This window comes from Aquarana catesbeiana, linkage group LG04 (genome assembly GCF_042186555.1).
Source record: "Aquarana catesbeiana isolate 2022-GZ linkage group LG04, ASM4218655v1, whole genome shotgun sequence".
Classification (NCBI taxonomy): Eukaryota; Metazoa; Chordata; class Amphibia; order Anura; family Ranidae; genus Aquarana; species Aquarana catesbeiana.
Window position 1 is genome coordinate 611249036 of NC_133327.1, and position 25000 is coordinate 611274035.

The following is a 25000-nucleotide window of genomic DNA, read 5'->3' on the forward strand; positions in this document are numbered from 1 at the left end:
TTAGCATAATATAAAAAAAAAAAAAAAAAAAAGGGAATTGCAACAGGAGGTGATGAACATTTTCAAACTGTCCTGTTGTAGCAGGTGGGAGTGACATTTCATAGTAGGCAAGGATGGATGCAGGAGGTGACGGCAAAGAGACTGCAGGAGATCAACAGCATAGAGCTACACCAAACCATGAAAGGAAGTATTAAATAAATAGAATAAATGTCATCCAGCATCCTATTAGGCAACAGCTTGACTTCCCTTTCTGTTTTTTTTTTTTAACATAAATACCACTGTATATCATTGACCCTCCTGTATCTTAAATCAGCAAGCTCTTAGTGTCCAGTGATCAATGCACAGTGTATGTGGCATTCATGATGTGTAACATGAACTTACCATATTCTGGCTGTTCTTTCAGATCAAATGTGCGGTGGCCGAGCCCTTGTCTGTTCCATCCACCCAAAGGATTTAAAAAGTTGCTGTCCTCAGTGGTGCTGTCATATTTGTAATCTTGGCCTCCATAATTTATCCTGGGTAATGTTGACGACCTCTGCCACCAGCTCCTCCAGTCTGGTGATGGAACCGGCCAGCTGGCCTTGCTCTCCTTTTGCATTTCATTTTCTGGATCTGTGTCAGCACTGTCGACTACTTCAATGGTAACCTGTACAAACACAGGGGAAAAACATTACAAATTACTGCAATTGACTGGTGGGGTTTTGAGGTTCAAAATTTGTGGAAAGAATGACTTTGAATATTAAAATGGATAAAACAAACAATAGAACCAAGATCCCAAACTGGTTTAAAGAGGATATCCTGGAAAGTGGGAAATCTCTCTGTAATCAGTTTTTTTTCCCCTTCTATTTTTAAAGGGCAACTCCACTTTCGTGGGGAAAATAAATAAAAAATACAGCAAAAAAAATAATTACATACAATTATATACAATTGCGACTCAAGTCATATTGTAATTGAAGTTTATTAAAAATTACCTTTCCTTTACAATCTTGCAGCAATGTCATTTTTGGTAAAATGCAATGCAACATGGCTACCTGGAGGGCTTATGTACGCAGAATGTGTACAGAATGCCCCCCAGAAACATAATTTCCTTCTTGTGTGATTGGCTCACTATTTCAAAGAAGTCTACACTAAGATTCAAGTCAGATTTCAGGCACCCCCTGCAACAAAAAAATTTTGGGCGAGATACTCCCAATGGGAAATCACGTCTAACGTGATGCAGACCGTGCAGTTTTCCTCATTAGAGCCCTGAAAGTTCAGCAGCTGATTGAAAATTATGAAACCACTCCCATTAGATTCACTTTCCACATGGACACAGACACACAGGGTTTTCTTCAGAACACAAACAGGTAGGAATCTGCAACAATACACCATATACATTATATCAAAAGAATCATACACATATGCTAAGTTTCCAGGCACAGGTTAGAGAGAAACACACACACACACACACACACACACACACAACAGCAAGTAGGTCTTTGCCAACAAGTCAATCCTGGAACAATTCAGGACAAAACAAGCACCTAGAGCCAAAAGGAAGTGCTCCCACTACTTTCCTTCTTCAGATATGAACCAAGACTCAGACTTTTTACACCCCTGGTTACCGACTAAATAAAAACAAAGCAGCCAAATGCATATGGTCTTCATGGCTGACCATTTTGTGATTCAAAGTTCACACATCTGATCCATATAGCCAGACAGGGAGGTACCCCTCCCCCCATAACTTTTCACTTATACATTTAGCTGGGAGGATATAGTTGAGTCTGGGTGTCTAAAATAAACTTGGTGTCCAAAATAAGGTGCAGACATTTCTGTCAACCCAAAGGCCCAACTGAACACTTTAAATGCATCCCAGGTTCATAAAAAAGTTGTTCAGTCTTACAGTTTTGTTTTTTTTCCAATTGCAGAGCTATGGGTCTGACACATAGATGGCATCCAGAATTCAAATTCACAGGCTGCATATGTTTCAGGTCATTGACACAATCGATATTGAAAATCATCTCCCTTAAAAGTGATTGTTTTACAAGGTGAGAGACTACAATTTATGTAGTAGTCTAAAATAAAAAATGAAAAGCAAAACATATAGAACCAAAAACACATTATAAAATACCTTCTTTATAAGTGATCACATCAGGGCCGGTACAAGGCAGGGGCAGAAGGGGCAGATGCCCTGGGCGGTACAATTTGCTGGAGGGGGGGGGGGGGGGGAGGAAGCACAGGTGAAGTGCTGACAGTGTGCTTCACAATACGCACTAGCCGGCGCCGCTAATCGTCTCTGTCCCTTTTACTGTAATGTGCTGAGCGCGCTTCTGCACCCGGCAAAAGCCTAAACAGAAAGTCACCGCACACGCCCTTCCCTGTCAGTGCTTTACTGCCTCTATGAAGTCGCTGCTTCGTAGTCCCGTCCCGGCGGCGTGACGTCAATCGCGGCCTGAGGCAAGATGGGAGGAGCGTAGAGAGCTGCAACCTAGAGGAGCCACAAAAGGAGGAACCAACAACGTGTGTATATCACACAAAAAGTAATAACTGCTAATGATTGCCAAATGCCATGCCATTAACCCCCACTCCATGCTGCATATTACAGAAATTAAAATATAGCATTGATAATTAATGTCCCCTCAGCCTCCTACCCTCCCCAAACAGATCCAGACAGTCCATTTATGAATCTGCAGCAGATTCATAAATAAACTGTCTGGATCCAATTGGGGGAGGGGAGGGAAGGAGGCTGAGGGAAGGTTAATTACCGATGTTATTTTTAATTACTGCAATAAGCAGCATGGGGGGGTTAAATAACCCTGACACTGGTGTCACTAAGGCAGCAGAAAGGGGTTAATTAACTGCCACTGGTCAGCCACTGATGCATCAGTGGACCAGCAGTGGCAGTACATTAACCCCCCATGCTGCATATTACAAATACCATTGGTATTTACCACTTGAAAAAAAGACAACCCGTCACAGTACATATACTGCTATGGGGTGGCAGCTACAGGCGCATGACGCTGCCCGTTTTAGGGTATTGGGCGCATGCTCCCACCCACCTACTCCCCTGTGATTTGACACAGCAGGAGACTGTCAGCAGATCCCAGCCAATGATTCATGACTGGGACCTGCTGATCGGCTGTGTCAAATCACAGCCCAGAGCTCTGTGTTGATAAGTAAATTACACATAAAGTGCCCCATTGATTAAGACAATCATATGTGGTGTGCAGGCTCCATCTAGCGTTCTTTTGGTATTGCTGCAGTTCTGTTTATTTGTATGTGTAGTTGAGGAAGTGGTCAGCAAGCAGGGAATTCTGGGTAGAATCTTAACAGGAAGTCAACCATCCACCATTCTTTTCAACACATTGCAAGAAGCAAGTCATGTATTTCTCTATCACCATCACCCCTTAGAGAACTTAAAAAGTAAGTTTTTATTATCTTATCTTGTTGTTTATGCAATGTATGCTGTATTGTATGCAATATTATACATTGAGGTCCATTTCTGTTATTTTGTAGTTTCACCTGGCTTGTTTTAATAAAACTGAGATCAAAGAAATATGATATCTACAGTTATTGGGATAAGAAGGTTTAGCTATCTGCTCCTTGAGACAGAACACATATCAGGAATATGAAATGGTTGGGGTAACATTCTTTAACCACCAACAGCACCCCTGCTCCTTCCTCACAGGCTGTGATGGACAGCAGTGAGAGTCAATGACTCCCACAGCTGTGTCTGAGCAAATGTTGAGGGAGAGAGCCATGTGCATCACTGGATCGAGGTTGGGCTCAGGTAAGTATAATATATAATTAGGAGGGGGCCGAGGGGCCAGCGTCCTGGACACAGAAGCAAGCAAATTTTGATTTCCATTTAGATGGCCCACAGGAGATTAACACAGGTGGTACCCTAGAACAATTGAGCTCAAGACCTTCAGTTACAAGATAGCAATTTAACTGAGTAAGCCACCATGGGGTGAGTGATCTTATGGGAGCTGCAGGAGGGAGTACGACAACCAACATCTTGCCATTGCTAACTTTTGACTGGCGTGAGTTGGTGGAGGTCAGCACCTTGAACTACCTGGCCTGCCTACTAACAAGGGCTGGACAGGAGGTTCCAGAAAAGCAGAAGGAAAATGGTATACAGAATAAAATGTCAGAATTATTATCAGAAGCTTTGCACAGACAGTCCCCATGTTGCTTTACATGGCAAACTTTCAGTTTATAATGAGGTATAACTTTATTATTTCCAGTTTTAAGACTTTAAGGCATACATGGGGGTCACATTTTGATCATTACAGCCATTAAGCAATAGTTTCTACAGAGGAAAAAGACATGTGCTACACAGATGTTTGAAAACACCGGCACAGTCAAGGACAGTAACATCTGCTTTAAGCTCAGGATTTTTAATATATGTGCTCATACACCTAGAGGCCAGACAGTTCTCTTACTAATAAAACAAGGTTTTGGATATCACAAAAGCAGACATAGCAGGTTAATACTTCCTTTTTTGGGGAGTTATCCTGAAGAATATGGCTGGGGATTTGTATGTCAGAGCAAAAACAAGACACGGCATAATTTGCAGTATTTGTTGCCAACTGTAGAGTTTGAAGATAGTTACTTCAGTCTTTGATGGCAAGCCAGATGACTTCTCGATCGCTGAAATCGGTGTTGGAAATTTTCACAACATTTATCATCTGGATAACCTAATGGAGTTAAACAACCTGTGATGCTACAGCTGCTTTGAAGGCTTTTGAAGAGGATCTCCAACTCTAATTTAAAAATGGGACAGGGGAATATCTGCATGGTCAAGTAAAGCAATTATTCTGGTGTTGCAAAATCAAAGTTCCTTTAATGTGAGATAACGTGGGCAGATTTTCTAAAGAAAAAAGGTTTAGACCTTCTCTACAACATAATCTGTATTTACAGCTGCTTTATTTAAGGAGTGAAACTGTTCTGCCGTTTACAGCCCTAAGTTTATTAAAGTAACCTTGTCAGTGGGTTAAGAAAAAAAAAAAAAAAACTGCAGAACCATGTGATAAAAGCTGCATACTTGCCTGTCTGGTGGCTTGATTGTGGAAACGTAACCCTGTGATTATCCTATGCAACTCCTGAGGCTGGTTGAAGAGTGGGCTCTTTGCTGGCTGGCTTAGTTCCTCTTGCTGACTCCACGGATACAATAGCGATGTAGGCGTTGTAGTGAGGAACTACACACCCATAAAATGAGATGAGTTCAGTGCCAGGAGCTCTGCTACAAAGTAAAGTTTCTGCAAAATGGGCTGTGGGACAGGTAGGTATGAAGTTGGTTTTCATCCCCCAGTTCTGTAAATGTAAAGGTTTTAACCCTGACAGAGCTACTTTAACGTCCATGAAAATGCTGATTGTTAGGCAACATCCAAGTCCTTATCTAAAATTAGCAAGGATTTGTCCAGTTCAATTAAGTCCCCTTAGGGTGGAGTCAGGCACAACTGATACATTCCCTAACCTTTGCCACATCCACTAAGTGTTTGATATCGGCGTGGCTTGCAGCTAATGGAGTAGGACGCACAGAACTCTAGCTCCGCCGAACATCCTACCAAAGACTGCCTGATGACTGTACAAAGCCCCGACAGCCAGCCTTATACACCGCAACCTGGAAAAACTTGTACGGAGATGTCCCAGCGGGGAAAAGACTCCCTATCTGTGGTAGAGCATGTGGGGCAAGATGGCGCCCGCTCCATGCGCTCGGCAAAGGAAGCAACTATCAGGCTTTTCAGCATGCCAGGAACCAAGGACAATCCTCCTAAGAATGATTCCCTACCCTCAGATCTGGACGAGCAGGAGGATATGGAGGTCCCAGGGGCGGCCTGGCAGGAAGATCATGCAGATACAGTGTGGGACACAGGCCCCTCTCCCTGCAGCCATGAGCGCAGCTAGTCCTGAAGAGCCTCCCACTGAACCCACGCTGAGGGATATTCTGACTGCAGTCACTTCTTGCAATACAGCAATTAAAGCCCTGACCACTGAAATCAAAGGGGTCAAACTGGAGATTAATTTAGTCAGGCATGATATGCAGAAGCTGCGTGACCGCACCACTGCATTGGAGGGGAGGCTGAGCAATGTGGAGCATGAAGTGGTGCCATTGCTGAGGGAAGTGCATCACCTGCAGTCTCACTCCTCTGGCCACACTGCTCGCTTAGAAGATATGGAAAATAGACTCAGGCGTAACAACGTGAGAGCAGTGGGGATTCCATAAGGAACAGAAGGGAAGAATCCCGTGGCTTTCATAGAACAGTGGCTGACTACCACCTTTGGGGAACAATCATTCTCTAAAATGTTTGCAGTAGAGAGGGCTCACAGGGTCCCAGCAAAACCGCCCAGACCTGGTGAACCCCCACATCCGTTCCTCTTCAAATTGCTCAACTTTAAGGACAGAGATACAATATTGCACCATGCCAGAACCAAAGGCGACCTCATGAAAATTGATAATGCTAGAATATCCTTTTACTCAGATTTTTTTGCGGATGTGCAGCGCCGACGGGCTAAATTCACTGAGATGAAAAAACGCCTCAGAAAATATGCTGCTACCTATGCCATGCTTTACCCAGCTAAACTCCGGGTGGCCAATGACGAGACTCACTTTTTTGAAAATCCTGCTACTGCCTCTGCCTAGTTGGACAGAGTGGAACATTCTTTGCAAAGAGCACCCTCCCCTGCGGATTAGATGTGGCTGTCCTTCCTTTGGTTGACCATCGATCCTTAGACACAGGCTTTGATCGAGTTACCTACATTCTTACAGATTGATGATACTTTTGTAAAGGCGACCCAATGAGACTCTAGAAGACAACACCAGGCAGCGTCCCGATGAAGAGCACAAAAATGTAAGTTCCTTCGATTTGTAGACTAAACCAAGAAGTTGCGCCCCCCCCCGTTCCCCTTTTGTCCCACAAGGACGCGTTTCTCCTACGCCTTTACAATGGTTTTGAGAGGCTGGGCTTTTTCTGCGACACAAGACCATCAGTCCTTTTTCAAGTATTCTTTTCCTTTTTTTTCTTGTTTAATTTGCTTTCAGTTTTTACTAACCCCTGCCTGTTGCAGGGAGCGAACTGTTCTTCCGTATATTTGCATACCTGACAACTGCCTTATTAAGGGAAGCCTGGTTGACACCACTTGCTATAATAGCCTTTAGATACTGGGAACCTAGGAGCAATTTTCTGACCACAGTGCTGATTCCTATTGCTTGGTGTATTACCGCAACAGTAAAACAGATGATAGTACACTATAAAACGTGTTCATTGATGTTATATATATGTCCTATGGCTAATGCACTTAATATTCTTTCATGGAATGTGAGAGGCCTGGGTGATGGAGTGAAATGGGTGGCCTTATTTACCACTCTGAAAAAATATGCTGCGGCAGTGGTATGCCTGCAAGAAAATCATTTGCAAATTGATACGTTGACTGCCCTTAAACACGGCAGTTACCAAACCCAGTTTCACTCCACTCACACTACCTATTCTAGAGGAGATAGAATCTTAATAGCCAACACAGTGCTTTTACATTATTGCAATCCCTGATCGATGACCAAGGACGGTATTTTTTTTTTACTTTGTAAGGTGGCAGGTATTCCCTGCATCATTGCCAATTTATATATCCCTCCACCATTCACTCCTGACAGTTTGACCAAACTGGCCCAGTTTATGGCCCCACACTAACATTCCTCTATGGGTAATGGAAGACAATGTGCTTGACACGAAACTGGATAAATTCTCGTCTCACTCCAGAGGTGGAACGGGCCAGGGTGGGCCAAATTGATCTATGAATTGGGGCTACGGGATGTCTGGAGAGAAAGAAATCCAGGGGGTAAGTAACTTTACGTGTTACTAAGCTTCATATCGCTGTTTGTCACGTATTGATATGTGCCTGGGAAACATTGCGGCTCAGGACAGAGTAGTTTCTGTAATCTATGCCCCTAGGAATATATCAGACCACTCACCCCTTATCGTAGGAATTAATTTTTTCCAGCAGAAGCAGAACAAACTCTGGAAGGTTAACCCTTTCTGGTTTGCGTTATTCGCAACACCTGATCCCATCCCTCAGGCGATCACTGAGTTTTTGCATATTAACAGGGGTACTACCAAGCCCACAGTGGTATGGGATACATTGAAGGCTCATATGTGGGAACTAATCATTAGACAGATCTCCAAAATTAAAACTAAAATGAAGGATTGGAAAAATACTGTTATGCAGGAAGCTAGTGAAGCAGAGGCACGATATATATACAGGATCCCACTGATAACACAGAGCGTAGATGGTTGGAGGCCCAAGCCCTGTATAAAACAGGTCTCGCTGAACGCAGCTGAGAATAAGAGATTCTTCATTAAACAAAATTATTTCAATGAGGGGGAAAATACGGGTCACCTTTTGGCAGTTATTGCAAAAGTACAACAGAGCACTATGCATATAGAAGCCATTCAGACCCCACTTGGAGACACAGTCGGCGAGCAGGCCCAAATTGCAACGGTGTTTACGGAATTCTTTAGGGATGTGTATATCTCTAAGGTGAACCCTACAAAAGGAGGCTCTCTCCCACTTTTTAGACCAATGTAGTGTAACAAAAGCTACATTACAGGAGGTTGAAATGCTGAATGATCCACTTAAACTGGAGGAACTCTCGCTGGCTGTGTCACAAATGGCAAATAAGGCTCCTGGCACTGACGGACTGCCGATAGAAACATATAAACAGTATGGTGGAATCCTACTACCAGGTCTGCTAGAGGTATTGAACGACTCCTTTAAAACTGGTCGCCTACCGGAATCTATGGGGGAGGCTGTGGTGGTGGTGCTTCCTAAGCCGGGTAAGGACCCTCTAAAGCCAGACTCCTACAGACCCATATCGTTGGTAAATACGGATGTCAAGATTTTGGCACGAGTGCTGGCAACTAGACTGGCTACGGTTATTTCTAGACTGGTCCACGTAGACCAGTCGGGATTTGTCCCAGCGCGATCCACGACACTAAATATTAGGAGGCTCTTTCTGAATATTCAGCTCCCATTGGAGAACTCGGGAAATAGAATAATTCTTTCCCTCAACGCTGCCAAGGCATTTGACAGCGTCGAGTGGAACTATCTGTGGGCGGTGCTGGCCAAATTCGGCCTGGGAGAGGGGTTTATAACCTGGATTAAACTCTTGTATTCAGCACCAACAGCGAGGATTAGAATAAATGATATGTTATCGGAGGCCTTTCCATTATGCCGGGGTACTAGGCAGGGGTGTCCACTGTCGCCTCTGCTTTTTGCCCTTGCGTTGGAACCTTTGCCAGCTAGGATCAGAGACTCACCGGATATTGTGGGCTTTAGACGGAACCATAGAGAAGATAAACTTTCGTTATATGCTGATGATGCCTTGCTGTACTTGCGGGATATGAATGGTTCCCTAGTCGCTGCAATGCAACTCATCGAGCAGCTTGGAGGGTTTTCTGGTTTTGCCATTAACTGCCACAAATCAGTGCTCCTCCTGCTGGATGATCTCCCCTCAGTGATCCCAGACAGTGTGGCCCGGATACAGGTGGTAGAGTCCTTTAAGTACTTAGGAATTATGGTGACAAAAGACCCTATGGACTATATAGCCTTTAATCTAAAACCCCTACTACAGAAATTTAAAAATAAATGTACTGCATGGTGTAAATTGCCGTTGTCAGTCACTGGAAGAGCTAATTTGACTAAGATGTTATACATCTTGCACAATGTCCCAGTGTGGATACGGAAATACTGGTTCCGTCGTATCGACTCCCAATTTAGATCTCTAATCTGGAAAAATAAGGTTGCCAGGAAAAAAAACTTACCACCCTACAGTACCCTAAAGACCAAGGAGGAATGGCTATTCCCCACGCCCAGACATACTTATTAGATTGTAAGCTCTTCTGAGCAGGGCCTTTTTAATTCTCTTGCATCTTATTGTATTATAACTGTATTGTCTCCCTTTTATATTGTAAAGCGCTTCGTAAACTGTTGGCGCTATATAAATCCTGTATAATAATAAATAATAATTTCTATGCCGCGCAGATACAACACTTTACAGGATGGAATCTGCCTGGTGCTTCAGATCCCTCTAAATCCTTACTCATAAGCCCTACTACGACATACTCTGCATTATCTCATATGGAGATGGGTTTCCCCATGGTTCCTTCATTATGCCCAACGGTCTGTCTCCTAAAAAAAACTCTGAAGTAGTATCAAGCGGAGATTGGGAATAAATGGCTTCCTACCTAGTACACCAATTTGGCAGAACAGATTTTACACCGAACTGGCTAAACTTGGTGGTCACACAGGGTGGAGGGGGCAGGGGTTAAATACTTATCCCAAATTTTTGATGAGACAGGCTTGAAATCATACACGAAACAGAGAGGAGTTCCCACTATTAGGCGATTTCCACTATCAGTATATTTGGTTGAGCCATGCAATCCGATCACAGAGCAATTGCTCGTCCCTGCATCTGGTAGACTCGACCTTCTTGGAGTTCGTGTTTGATGAAACTGAAAAAAAAGGGGTCATCTCTAATAGGTTTGATTTCAGATCTTTATGGTAGTATACATTTGGTAGCTTTGGATGGTAAGGTGGATCTGCCCTGTAAGAAACACTGGTTAGAAGACTTGGGTGATCTTACAGGGGAGCACTGGCAATACATTCTAGAGTCGACCCCCTTGGTATCCACATGTGGATGTGACCAAAATTGCAAAGATACTGGGAGGTGATTCTTCATACATTAAATACAGTTTTTATGCTACCCAATGCTTCAGGCCCATTATTATTTCCACTAGGCTACTTGGACGAGGAAATGGTCCCACATTCCACACAGCTCCCAGTACTTTGCCGCCTTTTCCAGGCTAGGAAACAAAATGCCCAGGAGATGGTTGGCACCATTTTCCCCCTTCCCACTCAGAGCGCATACAGGTAGTTAATGACACAATACTGAGGTTATCCTCTGAAGAAGTCACGTGACATGACGATATGCATTAGGATTGGAGCACGGGACGCTGCCACAGACAAACAACAGGAGACGAGCTCGGCGCTCGTAGTTACTACACACTGCAGCATTGTTTTAAATGTAAGTTGATTGGACTTGTTTTATTAAATAAATATACCTTTTATATGGGATCACGCTATGTGCGTCTCTTTCCCACTCACACTGTACATCACTACTCTACCTGACGAACAATGAGGAGAGAGGCACGGGGACATATTCCAGTTTCCAGGCACGGGGACAGATTCCAGATTAGTGATACCCCTGGAGGCATAAGAGCTCGGCGCTCGTGGATTGATGCCCACACTCACTTCATGAAAGTGAGTGCAACCTCCCCCCGTGTGTGTCTTGCCCCCCCTCCACTGTGGTCGTCGCAGAGTTATTTTACATGCTGTATACTTTTTATTTTTTATATTTCGCTTGGCATGTTCATCATTGTCACTACCTGTATACACGGAACGTCTACACCTGCGGGTCATTTGCAACACAGGCTGTACACCTTACAGCTGTAAGGTAAGCGGCTTGCAAACACGGAGGTGTCTTCACTGAAGATCCCCCTTCCCTTCACGATTGGAATTGTTTTGTGTCTCTCATCACGAGTTTTTGTTTTTTGGACTGGATGATAGAACTAATATTCATGTTTGTCCTAGGGATTTGTCACTTGTAGTTCACCAGGATTTGGCACGTTTTTGCTAATGGGGCACTAGCCCACATATTTTTTTTTTTGCATTGTGTCATTATTCATCCTATTTGTGTTAGTATATGCATTTTTGCTTTGCTATATTCAAGCAGTCACTGTTTCACAATTACCTTTATATATTAGGCTTTGTCTGCCTGCAACATTATAGTCATGTTGATCAGCTACGTTGCACTGCACTGCATCCCCACCATGTTCTTTTAGCATGTAGGATCCATTCATGCATTGGCTCGTTTCTGCTTTTTTAGTTCACTTTGCCACTGTAGTCATCTTTGTAGCTCCCCCCCCCCCCCCCCCCCTTCATCACAGCGCAACTACCATCTTCCCCCACTTTTGTCTTATTTTTCCTGCCTTGGATCAGTACTTAGGTGTTGCAGCAGTGTCCTTTTAGCGTAGCCCCCCCCCCCCCGACAGCGCAGGAGTTTCCACTTTCACATTGAAGTAGAAATATACACTATATTACCAAAAGTATTGGGACACTTGCCTTTACACGCACATGACCTTTAATGACATTCCAGTCTTAGTCCATAGGGTAATTACATTTCTAAAAAGGGAAAAAAAAAAAAAGTCATTTAAAAAAGTGCTAGTGCTAGTGCCAGCTATTAATGAAATGTCGGTCCCGACAATACACATAAAAGTCATTGAAAAAAAAAAATGCATGGGGGTCCCCCAAAAATCCACATTAGACCCTTATCCGAGCACGCAACCTGGCAGGCCGCAGGAAAAGAGGGGGGACAAGAAAGCGCCCTCCCCCTGAACCGTACCAGGCCACATGCCCTCAACATTGGGAGGGTGCTTTGGGGCAGCCAGGGGGGCGGGGTCACCCGTTCACTTTACAGGTGGCCCCGCCCTCGGTTATTTAAGAACTGTCATCCGAGTCGCACGTCATTCTGCCAGGCGCCTCCTATGGAGGAGGCTGTATCGTTCATGGATCGTAGAAGGATTACATCGCTGGAATTATTATTTTTTTTAAATTAAAGGACTTGTGGCAAGCTGTGTGTTTTTTTTACCTTTTGTCACTTTTTTGGGTGAAATGGTAGGTGTACAATGTACCCCATTACCATTTCACATGGGGGGGCGGGATCTGGGAGTCCCCTTTGTTAAAGGGGGCTTCCAGATTCTGATAAGCCCCCTGCCCACAGACTCCCACAACCACCGGGCAAGGGTTGTGGGGATGAGACCCTTCTCCCCATCAACATGGGGACAAGGTGCTTTGGGGGGGCTACCCCAAAGCACCCTCCCAATGTTGAGGGCATTTGGCCTGGTACAGTTCAGGAGGCGCTCTCTCGTCCCCCCTCTTTTCCTGCGGCCTGCCAGGCTGCGTGCTTGGATAAGTGTCTGGTGTGGATTTTTGGGGGAACCCCACGCCATTTATTTTTTTTTTTTTTTATTTTGGCACGGCGTTCCTTTTAATATTCATACCAGACCTGAAGAGCCTGGTAATGGAATTTTGGGGGACCCCCACGCATTTTTTTAAAATATGAATTTCAATGACTTATGTGTATTGTCGGGACCGACAATTCATTAACAGCCGGCACTAGCGCTAGCACTTTTAAATTACTTTTTTTCCTTTAGAAATGTAATTTTGCTCTCAGACTGTTATAAACACGGGAAACATGCGCTACTTTACAGGCATACTACAGACACCCCCCAGGTACGAAATTTAAAGGAATATTTCACTTTAAGCATTATTAAAATCACTGCTCCCAAAAAAAACAGCAGTTTTTAAAACTTTTTTTTTTGCATTGATACATGTCCCCTGGGGCAGGACCCAGGTCCCCAAACACTTTTTATGACAATACCTTGCATATTAGCCTTTTTTGTTTCCCTGCAAAGGTAAAGCATAATGGGCTACTATGCATCGCATAGTAGCCCATTATGTGTCACTTACCTGACACAGGAGCCTGCGATGTCACCGCTGTCCTCTCTGCTACGGAGCGTCCATCTTCTTTCCGGGTATTGTGGCTCTGGCGCTGTGATTGGCCTGAGCCATGATGACTTCACTCCTGCGCATGCGCACGGGTGCCGCCACTAACGGCATATCAGTGCGCATGCGCTGTAGACAGCGGTGCCTGTATTTTTGCAAATATCTCCTAAACCGTGTAGGAGATATTTCTTGGACCTACAGGTAAGCCTTAATCTAGGCTTACCTGTAGGTCAAAGTGCTCTGGTAGGGTTTACAATCACTTTAAAATTTAGCACTTTTGATTTCTCCCATAGACATTTAAAGGGTGTTCAGCGGCTTTCGAATTTGCCACGAACACCCCAAATTGTTCGCTATTCGGCGAACAGCCAATGTTCGAGTCAAACTCATGTTCAACTCGAACAGACAGCCCATACCTATTCCAGATGCGCATTTGTGAGGTTAGGCACTGAAGTGGACGAGAAAGCCTGGCTCGCAGTCTCCACTCTAATTCATTCCAAATAGGTGTTCTATCAGGTTGAGGTCAGTCAAGTTCCTTCACCCCAAACTCGCTCAGCCATGTCTTTATGGACCCTGCTTTGTGCACTAGTAAGCAGTCATGTTGGAACAGGAAGAGGCCATCCCCAAACTGTTTCCACAAAGTTGGGAGCATGAAATTGTCCAAAATGTCTTAGTATGCCAACACTTAAGCGTTCCCTTCACTGGAATTAAGGGACCAAGCCCAACCCCTGAACAACCCCCCCACACCATAATCCCCCTCCAAATGATTTGGACCAGTGCACAAAAGCAAGGTCCATAAAGACATAGAGGTGGAGGAACTTGACTGGCCTGCACACAGTCCTGCCCTTAACCCGATAGATCACCTTTGGGAAGAGTTAGAGTGGAGACTGGGAGCCAGGCCTTCTCATCCACATCAGTGCCTGATCTCACAAATGCACTTCTGGAAGAATGTATATATATATATAATATATATTTTAAACTTTTATTTCCAACTGTAGGTCCAGGTTCGGGTCTCTCAAAATGCGATGGCAGATCAGTGCAGTCAGTGTACAGTATATAATACAGTGTGTATAATAAATACACTTCGGGCGGTGTACAGTATATAAAACAGTGCAGTCAGTGTACAGTATATACAGTGCAGGCCATGTACAGTATATAATACAGTGCAGTCCATGTACAGTATATAATACAGTGCAGTCCATGTACAGCATATAATACAGTGCAGTGTGAAAAAGAAAAATCCTCATCATATCCGGAAGGCCACAAAGGAGAGGCAGACGCTCACAGGCCACTAAAAGAGGGCAAGCAGCCTCTGTGTCTACAGTGAAAAATGGTGGTCGCGGACATGATGCATCCTCTGCAGGCGGGTCATGCTTGTCCTTTTTTTCCTGCTGCTGGCCGTGTTATTGAGCCACAACATGCAGAAGAGATGGTGGAGTGGATAACTAAGCCGTCCTAATCTTCCTCATCCTCTGTCACTCATACTAGTTTGCCATCCAACGCAGCTACCAAAGTGAACTATTCCACCGGCTCCTTGTCCACAGTTACTCCTTCCATAGCCCCACCATCATGCATGGAGGAGTCACCAGAATTATTTGCCAAAAGTTCACTAGTGTGGGCTTTTTGACACATGTGCAGTAGATCGCACTGTTGCTGTTTGCAATCTATGTCTGAAGCAGATCAAGCATGGCCAGAACAGCACCCGCATGGGTACCATATGCTTGACAAGACAGATCATGACCTGCCATGCAGTCCATTGGCAACAGCACCTGAAAGACTCACATCATAAAAAAAAGGCCCAGCCATCCACATGCTCAGCGTCAAAATTGCTAGCACTACAACCTGCTGTCTTTTCAGTTGGTAGACTCTGCGCTCTTTTGTGAATTTGTGGAATGTGCTGTACCACAGTGGCAGGTTCCAAAAAGAAATTACTTTTCACGTAGGGCCATTCCAGCCCTCTGTCGTAATGTGGAAGGCAATGTTTTGGTCTCATTGGACAGGGCGGTCAGCAGCAAGGTTCAAATTACCGCTGACTCATGGTCCAGCAGGCATGGTCAGGGACATTACCTTTCCTTCACGGGACAGGGTTCAATGTTGGAGCTTGTTCCGCCACCACACCTATAAAAAGCTGGTGGCGATTCTGCCACATATGTCTGCTCCCCCCCCTCTCTTTTTCTATGGCCTCTTCTGCAGAATTATCCTCTGAACCAGCAGTGCTCCCTAAGCGTTCAAGGGGCTACGTAAGCAGTCAGGCTAAAAGATGCTATGCATTGCTTCAGTTGGTCTGTCTAGGGGACAGGAGCCACACTGGGGCAGAGATTCTGTCAGCTCTGCAGGGGCAGGCTCAGAGTTGGTTGACACCACAGCAGCTTGAGCCAGGAATGGTTGTATGCGACAATGGCACCAACCTTCTCTCCACTCTCTAGACAGGCTTGGCACATGTTCAATGCTTGGCACACATCCTGAATTTGGTGGTGCAGTGTTTCTTGACCAGGTACCCAGGCTTACAAGATCTGCTGAGGCAGGCCAGAAAAGCCTGTGGTTATTTCTGACGGTCATACAATGCCAGTGCTTGGCTGGCTGACATTCAATGGGAATTCAACCTGCACACGAACCGCCTCATTTGTGACATGCTCTCCAGGTGGAACTCAACATTGGCAATGCTGCAGTGGCTTCACACACACACAGCAGTGGGCCATCAATGAGTACCTGTGTGAGTATGGCACCAGGACAGGCTCGGGGAAGCTTGGCTTCTTTTCGCCATTCCAGTGGCTACTGATCAAGGATGCATGCACTGTCCCGTCACCATTTGAGGAGGCTACAAGGATGGTGAGCAGCGACAATGCATGCATCAGTGACACTGTCCCTCTAGTCTTCCTCCTGGAGCACATGCTTTGTGGAATCATGGACAGGGCACTTGAGCACTTCCTTTCCTCTCAAGGCCCCCCTTTATGCAGATAGCATTCCTGTGGGGCCGCCAAACACACAGGAAGAGGAGGAGGATTGTGTCAGCATGGATGTAGAGGATAACACGCAGCAGTCTTCAAGGGATGGTTTTCAGTCCCCAGAAACCCAAGGAGTTGTACGTGGCTGGGAAGAGGTAGTTCCTGAGGATGCCATCCATAATGACCCAGAGGACTCAGAATCTCATGCCTCTTCAAACTTAAGCTGCAAAAGGATTCATGGTATCAAGGAGAGGGATCATTACTGGCTGGCAACCCTTCTTGATCCACGTTACAATGGTAAAGTTGTAGAGCTCATCCTGCCTTCGCAGAGGGAGCAGAGGATGAAACATCTTCAGGACGCCCTGAAGAAAAGTTTGTGTAAACGTCTTTCTAGACCCTGGGGAGGTTATCATTTTCTGGTGCTGGTCAATGTGTTTGAGGCTTCATTTGTCAGAGGAAGAGCGATGGAGAAGGTGGACGGATGACCAATGCCTTTTAACAATTTAGTCCTCAGCGCCCAGGGCTGATTCAAGCAACCGATTGGCAGGGTCTGCATCATGTGGTGCAGGAATATCTAGGGGCAAGAGCAGACTTAGAGACCTTGGAGACCTTTCCAACTGAGCATCCACTGGGTCTTGAGGATGGACCACTGGCCAGAACTTGCTCAATATGCAATCGAGCTACTGGCCTGTCCTGCATCCAGCGTGCTTTCTGAATGCACATTCAGTGCTGCTGGAGGGTTTGTAACGGCTCAAAGAGTGCGCCTGTCTACAGACTGTTCATAGAGTCACATTTATAAAAAATGAATCAGTCCTGGATCAGCAGCTATCAAGCCCCTGATGCTCATGTAACTGATTGAATTTGCTAGGAATCTGGGATCCTTTGAATCATATTCCCAAATCTAGATGCTAACTTCCAGCAATACTTTTGGTTTAGGGTGCCACCAACACCCAAGGCCCAATTTTTCTGCACCTGTTTAACAGGTGCATGTAGTTTCAATAATTTTTAACTTTGCCTCAATGGGAGGCCTCCTGGCAACTGCTATCTCTTGGCTGTTATAGCTGTTATATAGGCAAGGGCAGGGCCACCCTTCTGACATCAGAAGGGGTGGGGGGTCATCTGGTTATGTCAGCGGGTGGCCCTGCCCTTGCCTATATAACAGCTGTTAAAGCCAAAAGACAGCAGTCGCCGGGAGGCCTCTCATGGAGGCAGAGTTTTTTTGTTTTTTTAGTTTTTTTTTCAGGTCCATCCGGGCGGGGTGATTGAAGATGGATGGATGTCATGGGACAGTTTCTTTTTTTCTTTTTCCTTATTCCTAATTTAATTTTTTTTCCATTCGATCATAGAGTTCCCCTTAACCACTTCAATTCAAAGTGTTATATACGCTACTATATACTTTTGTTTTTTTCTATTATTTCTGGTCCGTCGGGCGGCATGATCAGCGATTGATGTACATCGCGGGACACGTTTCTTTTTTAATAAAAGGAATTGTCAAAAACTGTCTATTGTGGTTTTTACTTTGACACTTTTTGGTGAATGGGTAGGGGTACAATGTACCCAATATCCATTCACATAGGGGGGTGGAATCTGGAGGCCCCCCTTTTAAAGTGGGCTTCCAGATTCCAATAAGCCCCCTGCCCGCAGGCCTTGACAACCAATGGCCTGGAGTTGTCGGGAAGAGGCTCTTGTCCCCATCAACATAGGGACAAGGTGCTTTGAGGGGGAAAACAAAGAAAAAAAACTGTGCTATACCATAAGAATATGTGAGTACATAAAAATCAATTGATGTATATCAAAGTGAATAAAAAACAAAAAATGCTAAAAATATTGTGAGAAAATATAATAATATATGAATACATGAAATCATGAGTGCACAAAATGAATAGTGTATAACAAAGTCCATAGGGTGGAAAATCAAAAAATTCTTATATGGAAATGAGAAAAGTCCCCTGATGCTTCTCAGTGAAAGCCAGTGTGAAAAAGCTGGAAATAAACACCACTGCAAGTGATCCTCCACCATATAAAATTCACGATTACCAGAAAGCAAGCAATTCAAGCTTGTATACAGACCCAAGTCCAGGTATGCAGCTACTATTGAAGCTTCTCTGTGTACAGCGTGACTGCGAACGTGCAAATGGATGGTACACCAACCAGAGCTCAAGGACATGGACAGCAGTATTTGCACTCACACACCTGGCTGCAGCACTCAGGACAGGAAGCACTCCAGATTTTGCTGCTTCCTGTCCTGAGTGCTGCAGAATTCGCTCACCCCCTCATCCTGTCCTCCAGGCTGCATGCTCAGATAAGGGTCTGGTATGGATTTTTTTTTGGGGGGGGGGGGGGGGGGGGTTGGGAAACCCACACCAATTTTCTCCTTGATTTTTCATCTATATTGCCAGGAGCTGGCAATACATTACAGCTGCGAGCAAGTTTAAATTAAATTTTTTCCTTTGCAAAATGTCATTTTGCTGCGGCACCGTTCTACACATCACACAGGTGTGCCACTTTACAGGCAGACCAAGGGGATACCCCAGACACAATATTTAAAAGGAATATTTCATTTTTTTGTTTCACTTTAAGCATCATTAAAATCACTGCTCCTGAAAAAATGGTTGTTTTAAAAACTTTTTTTGCATTGATACATGTCCCCTGGGGCAGTACCCAGGTCCTCATACACTTTTTATGGCAATAACTTGAATACAAGCCTTTAAAATTAGCACTTTTGTCTTTTCAGGTTTGTGTCCCATAGACTTTAATAGGGTTTGTATGTTTGCTAGAACGTTTGGCATTTTCTGGGGGGGGGGGGGGGTTGCTCAGTCCATCCCCATTTGTCAACAGCACACTTGGCAGGATGCAAGCCTGGAAATGAGTGGGTACAGATTTTAAAGACCTCACTTAGAAAATTTCAATATTTTCCCTGCTGACTACTTTTACATTTTGCCAATACAAACCCATTAAAAAGGTCTATTGAGTTGTATTTTAGCACACACACATGCAATGTATATATACATACTTTAGAGTAACTAGAATAGATGGGTTAGAACTGGGTGGAATGCATAGTATTTTTATACAAGCAGTAGTAAAATAGGCAGCAATGGCTTCCTACCTCTAGGGACCGGCACAGCCTGCGATACTATGAAAGCTTGACTAGCCCTACAAAATTGCAGAATTTCTAATCCCACTACAATGGCATTTTGAAAGAAGCCACTTTATTTTCATTCAAGATAAACTGACCCGATTAAAGAAATTACAGGCATTACTGAAATAACTGTTTAGATTATTAAAGGTAGGAAATTGCACTCAAAACAAGACACTGAAATTGTTAACATCTGTATTTAGAACTACCACTTAAATTCAGCTCTGTCTAGTGTTCAGGATCTGAGTGGAGTATGCTGGGCTTACATTTTGCTAAGTAGTATTTTCAGACAAAGTTACATTATGAAGCAATTGTGTTGGGGGAAAACCCCAAAAAACTCCAAACATCACAGACAACCTTTTAGGTTTTTGTGTCTGCAATCCCTTGTGTTTTTTTTGCACTTTAGTTCATTTTTTTGATGTGTTTTTATGTGTCCATGTTGCCAAAACACACAAATGAAGCACCTGAACCTCTTTCCAAGTCATATGGAAGCATGTTGCATTATGTAAATCGGCCCTACAGACAATGAAATTCATCCTTTTGTAATGCCGCGTCACGCAACAGCCAAAGCCTGACAAACTGCACAGATGCGACGAGGGACTTCTATAGCAAATCAATGGTTCAGAAATCAATATGCATTTTACATAACTCAATTAGTAAAATACAGGGACAGCACAGAAGGATTATTACTATTATCCAACTAAGGGTGCCCATTTGCTAAATGTGATTCACACACACCATCCACAAAATGTATTTACCTTCTATAAAATTTTTACACTCTACATCAATAAAGGTTGTTATATGGCACATTGTTATTGTGTAGCAATTAAAAGTATAGGTTTGATTTTTTTTTGCAGATTCATACTTACCTAGGTAGATGCAGCATCGATGCTGAATCTGTCCCGCCACCTCCAACACTGAGAACTGCAAAATCAAACACCGCCGATCGCTCAGTTCTCAGATCTCCCTGAGCAGAGGCACTGGGCTGGGCTGTGGAAGGGGCGGGAGCGGCCAGTTCAAGCTCAAAAGCAGTGAGAGGCCGAGCTGGGTGCCAATCCAGGCATGTGGGCGCATCCCAACCATATGGTCGCGCTCTTGCCCGAGCCTGGACCGGCTCTGACTTCAGCGGGCTTCGCTTTTACGAGTATTTAAGGCTTCAGGCATTTTTATATTTAGCTAGGGGTAGACATGTGAAATTCGGATTGGTCGATAAGTGTTTGACTGATTGAATTCCAATCATTCCGAAAATTTGGAATGTGTTAGAAAATGAATAAATGAAACGAAATTTAATGACAACAAAACTAAACAAAGGTTTCAGTTCTGCACAGGTTTAATTAGGGAGAGCAAGCTGCTGTATGAGCAGAAAATGAGCAACAAAATGCTTGGAAAAACGCTCAAGGTCACGTTTTCTTCTAATGAAGTCTATAGGGCCAAAATTGCTTGTAATCTGCCAAAAAGAAGCTCATATACTTTTTTGAGCAACAGGCATTTTGCTTCAGGCGACAGAACGCTCAGATGTGAACGGGGCCATTGAAACAAATGGAAATTGGCTTGTTGAGCACTTTAGAGCTACAAGTTTCAAGCAGAAAAGCTCAGGTGTGAATGGGGCCTTAGTGCTACTTTAACCTAAAATATTTTCAGGCACTGACAGACAGCACCTGGGGTGAAGGAAGGAGCACAGGCAGGGCCCAAGCTGTGTAATCATGGTTATTTATTATCTAGTGAGCAGACCAGTGATTCAGTTATGTTTAAATGCAAACATGGAAAGTTGACATGAGATGCCAAATAAGGTCTATCAACTATCAAATCCTACATGGGTTGTAGAAGTCCAGGACTGTCAGATCCTCCTTTCATTAGAACTGCATGTACAATGTAAGCTATCAAGTGGATTATAGAGAAATGCACACTAAGAAACTCTATATAAAACCAATGTTGAACAGAAACTGTAAAAATCCCACAAAAGATACAATTTCATACTCAAGAATCATCAAGTGTGGTCATTTTTACATAATCTTATAGGGATTAGTGGCAAGGGATTGGGTTTGTTTTCAGCACATCTATTGGATGTTGATGCACCAGACTTTGCTCCATCAACCTTGCAAGTCAGTATTTGAGATTACCAGAAATTATGGACTCCAACACCATATGCAATATTGCCTTTAAAACAGAGGTAATAAAGGGGGCATCTAAAGTACATGTTGCTCAATATAATACTATCATGCAGTGGTAATTTTGTTAACAAAAACATTTGTCGTAATTCTCATCCGTGGCATATTTCCAGTGACAAAAATTAAATGATTATCCCACATTTTCATCAATTGAAGAAAACTGATGAAAATCAATTCCATTTTTGTCAAACTAAAATGTGAGGCCGGGACATTTACCCACGTGAAATTCTGGTTTCCTCTGAGCTCTGCCTGTAAAGCCTTGAGTGCTTATCCTCCCAGCAAGCAAGGTAGCGACAGTAGCGTGCTTAGTAGTGTGGTGTGCACTGTGGAGCCCCCTCAGACAACCGTCCAGAGCACTGTGTGTTTCAGACCTCCTCAGACCACCGTGAAGAGCACTGTGTGCAAGCATTACAGGCCTCCTCAGACCAACTGGTGCACTCTTCACTGTGCATTACAGGCCTCCTTATTAGACTTTTTTTTTACTCAAGGTGTATAGAATATGAGTTCGGAAATTCTAGATAAATGCTTAAAGCAGAGTTCCACCCAAAAATGGAACTTCCGCTTTAAGTGATGGTGACCTCCTGACATGCCACATTTGGCGTGTCATTTTTTTGGAGGGGGGCGGATACCCAGTTTTTATGGGCACCCAGCTCCTACTTCCTCCCTGGCGCTGGAAGGAAGTTCACCTCTTCCCCTCTCCCTCCCTGCAATCTTCTGGGACACGTCACAGGTCCCAAAAGATTGCCCAGCCATTCACAGCTCGCGCATGTGCAGTGTGAACCTGGCTGTGAAGCCACAGCCGGGCGCCCAGAGTTAGAATGTCGGCACCTAGAAGAGGAGGGGGCAGAGGAGCGGAGCTGCGTGAGCTGGCATCGCTGGACCGTGGGACAGGTGAGTGATTATTAAAAGTCAGCAGCTACACTTTGTAGCTGCTGACTTTTAAATGGGTGGAACTCTTCTTTAAATAATACATTACAATTTAACTAAATCCATTAGATTTTAGTCGACTAAAATGAACTGCAGATTTTAGTTGACTAAATCAAATGCAGATGACTAAAATACGACTAAAACTAAAACAAAAACAACAAAAAAAATAAAAAAATTATAGCATTTTAGTCAAAAAACTAGAACTAAAAATGAAATTTGACACCAAAATTAACGCCACCATTATACAAAACTAACAAAGAAACTGATTAAAAACAAAAAAACAAAAAAAAACAAAATACACTACACCTACCTAATGCCTAAAGCTTCAAGTTGTAGGAAATATTATATTTTCAGTGAGTGCACATTTTTAGTGTCAAGTTTGTCTAAAACTATTTTTGTAACAAATACATTTTTTACCTATTAAATAATCCTGATTCTATCTTTATTTTAAACATTCAATGCAAGACAATGGATAACAAAGCACTATGGGTTATCTGAACTGAGCACAGCAGTAGCCATTTCCTTTCAGAGATGGCATCATGCAAACCTCACATTAAGCCACATGAAAAGTAAAGTGGAGGAGCCCCGCGTCTCATTCACTTGTGTAAATTGCAGCTTGAGCTATTGACTGCTATAAGCAAGAGGCTTTCATAAACAGGTGGTAAGGAGATACTGGAAGTCATGTGAAAAGGGGAGCTAAAGCTCCAACTGATCGCTGATAAAGGAGATGCAAAATGTCACATTTGACCAAAAAAAAAAAAATTATAAATAAATATATTTTTACTGCTGACCAAGTCAATAACCTCCCCCATGGGCTTTATAGTCAGATGGAAACACATACAACCATGAACTATAGAAAAGAGTTGTGAAGTCCCATGGTATGGCATTTTTAAGGACCACCAAAGAATACAATTTACTGCACACTAGAACCCCCCCCCCAAAAAAAGCCATTCTTTGTGGATGGATTCTATGCCAATGCAACAGATGTTACAAATTCAGCATCTCTTAACAATTAGCTCCCATATTTACAAAGTTAACGAACATGAAATTAAAAAAATAAATAAATAAATAATGATAAGAAATGATACAAGGCCTATGTCAGTATAAAGATCTTAAGCAAGGCATTCTACTTCTATTAACCATTTAGCAAGGAGCTCTGTACTGCAAACAGACTCAAGACAGCTGTTGTAACTGGTATCCCACACAGATCACAAATGACCTGTTACTGACGTCAGTGGAAGTAAACAAGCAGTCTGTACAGAATTTGGAAAAAAACAGCAGCCAGACCAGCAGAAAGGCCGACAGCCAGATTGACAAGCTCTGAAACCATTATTCAAGCACATACATTATGCACACCTGGGGAACGCAACATTTCAAGATGTCACCTGGGGGCGCAAAGACAACATGATGCAATAGGCAGGAGTGTCCAGTAGATCAACCCAATTCTTAAAGCCAGTTGTGTCATGAGAATTTGACCATGTATGGACACAGAACTGCAACAGCCCATAGTTGTCCATGCATGTCAATCCATCAGGCTCTTGTTCCCCACAGACAGAAGGAGACACAAGTCCTGTGTTCTGAATTGGCCCAGAGTAAAGAGTTGTTTGCACACTACATATAGAATAAAAGGACTTGTAATGCTAAACTTTAGGCAATAATTAAAGACACAGAGCAGCTCAGTTTTTAACCACTTCCCGTTCGTGCTATTTGCCGAGAGGGCGTCCCTGGACGTCCTCCCGTGCTTGAGCGGCCTGCGTGCCCCCCCGCGGGGCACGCTCTGTGATCAGCGAGTCTATGAGACTCGGCTGATCATAGATCAGAGTAAGGGGTCGATCCCAACCCCTTACCACGTGATCAGCTGTCAGCCAATGACAGCTGATCATGTGACGTAAGCAGAGCCGGTAATTGGCTATTTTTTTCCTCACGCTGGTAGCTTGAGGAGAAAAAAGAAAAAAAAGCCGATCACCGGCGGCTGCGAGAGGGACATCGGTCCTGATCACGGAGAGGCTTCTGTGCCCACCAGCGCCACCTACCAGTGCCCGCAGCGTCACCCATCAGTGCCCACAGTGCCACCTATAAATCGCCAATCAGTGCATCATCACCAGTGCTGCCTATCAATACCACCTACCAGTGCCACCCAGTGCCGTCTTATCAGTGCCCATTAGTGTCGTCTTATCAGCGAATATCAAGGAGAAAGATTACCCGTTTGCAAAATTTTATAACAAACT

The 25000-nt window shown here is 43.9% G+C and overlaps 1 protein-coding gene across 2 annotated transcripts in view; it reads right to left on the minus strand.

Annotated features, from left to right (window-relative positions):
* ISM1 (isthmin 1) overlaps positions 1 to 25000 on the minus strand; it is a 109208-nt gene that overhangs the window by 26013 nt on the left and 58195 nt on the right. For both annotated transcript variants that reach the window (XM_073628259.1, XM_073628258.1), the window contains exon 3: positions 382 to 646. In XM_073628259.1, the coding sequence (XP_073484360.1) occupies positions 382 to 646 (265 nt within the window). The remainder of the gene's footprint in view (positions 1 to 381; positions 647 to 25000) is intronic.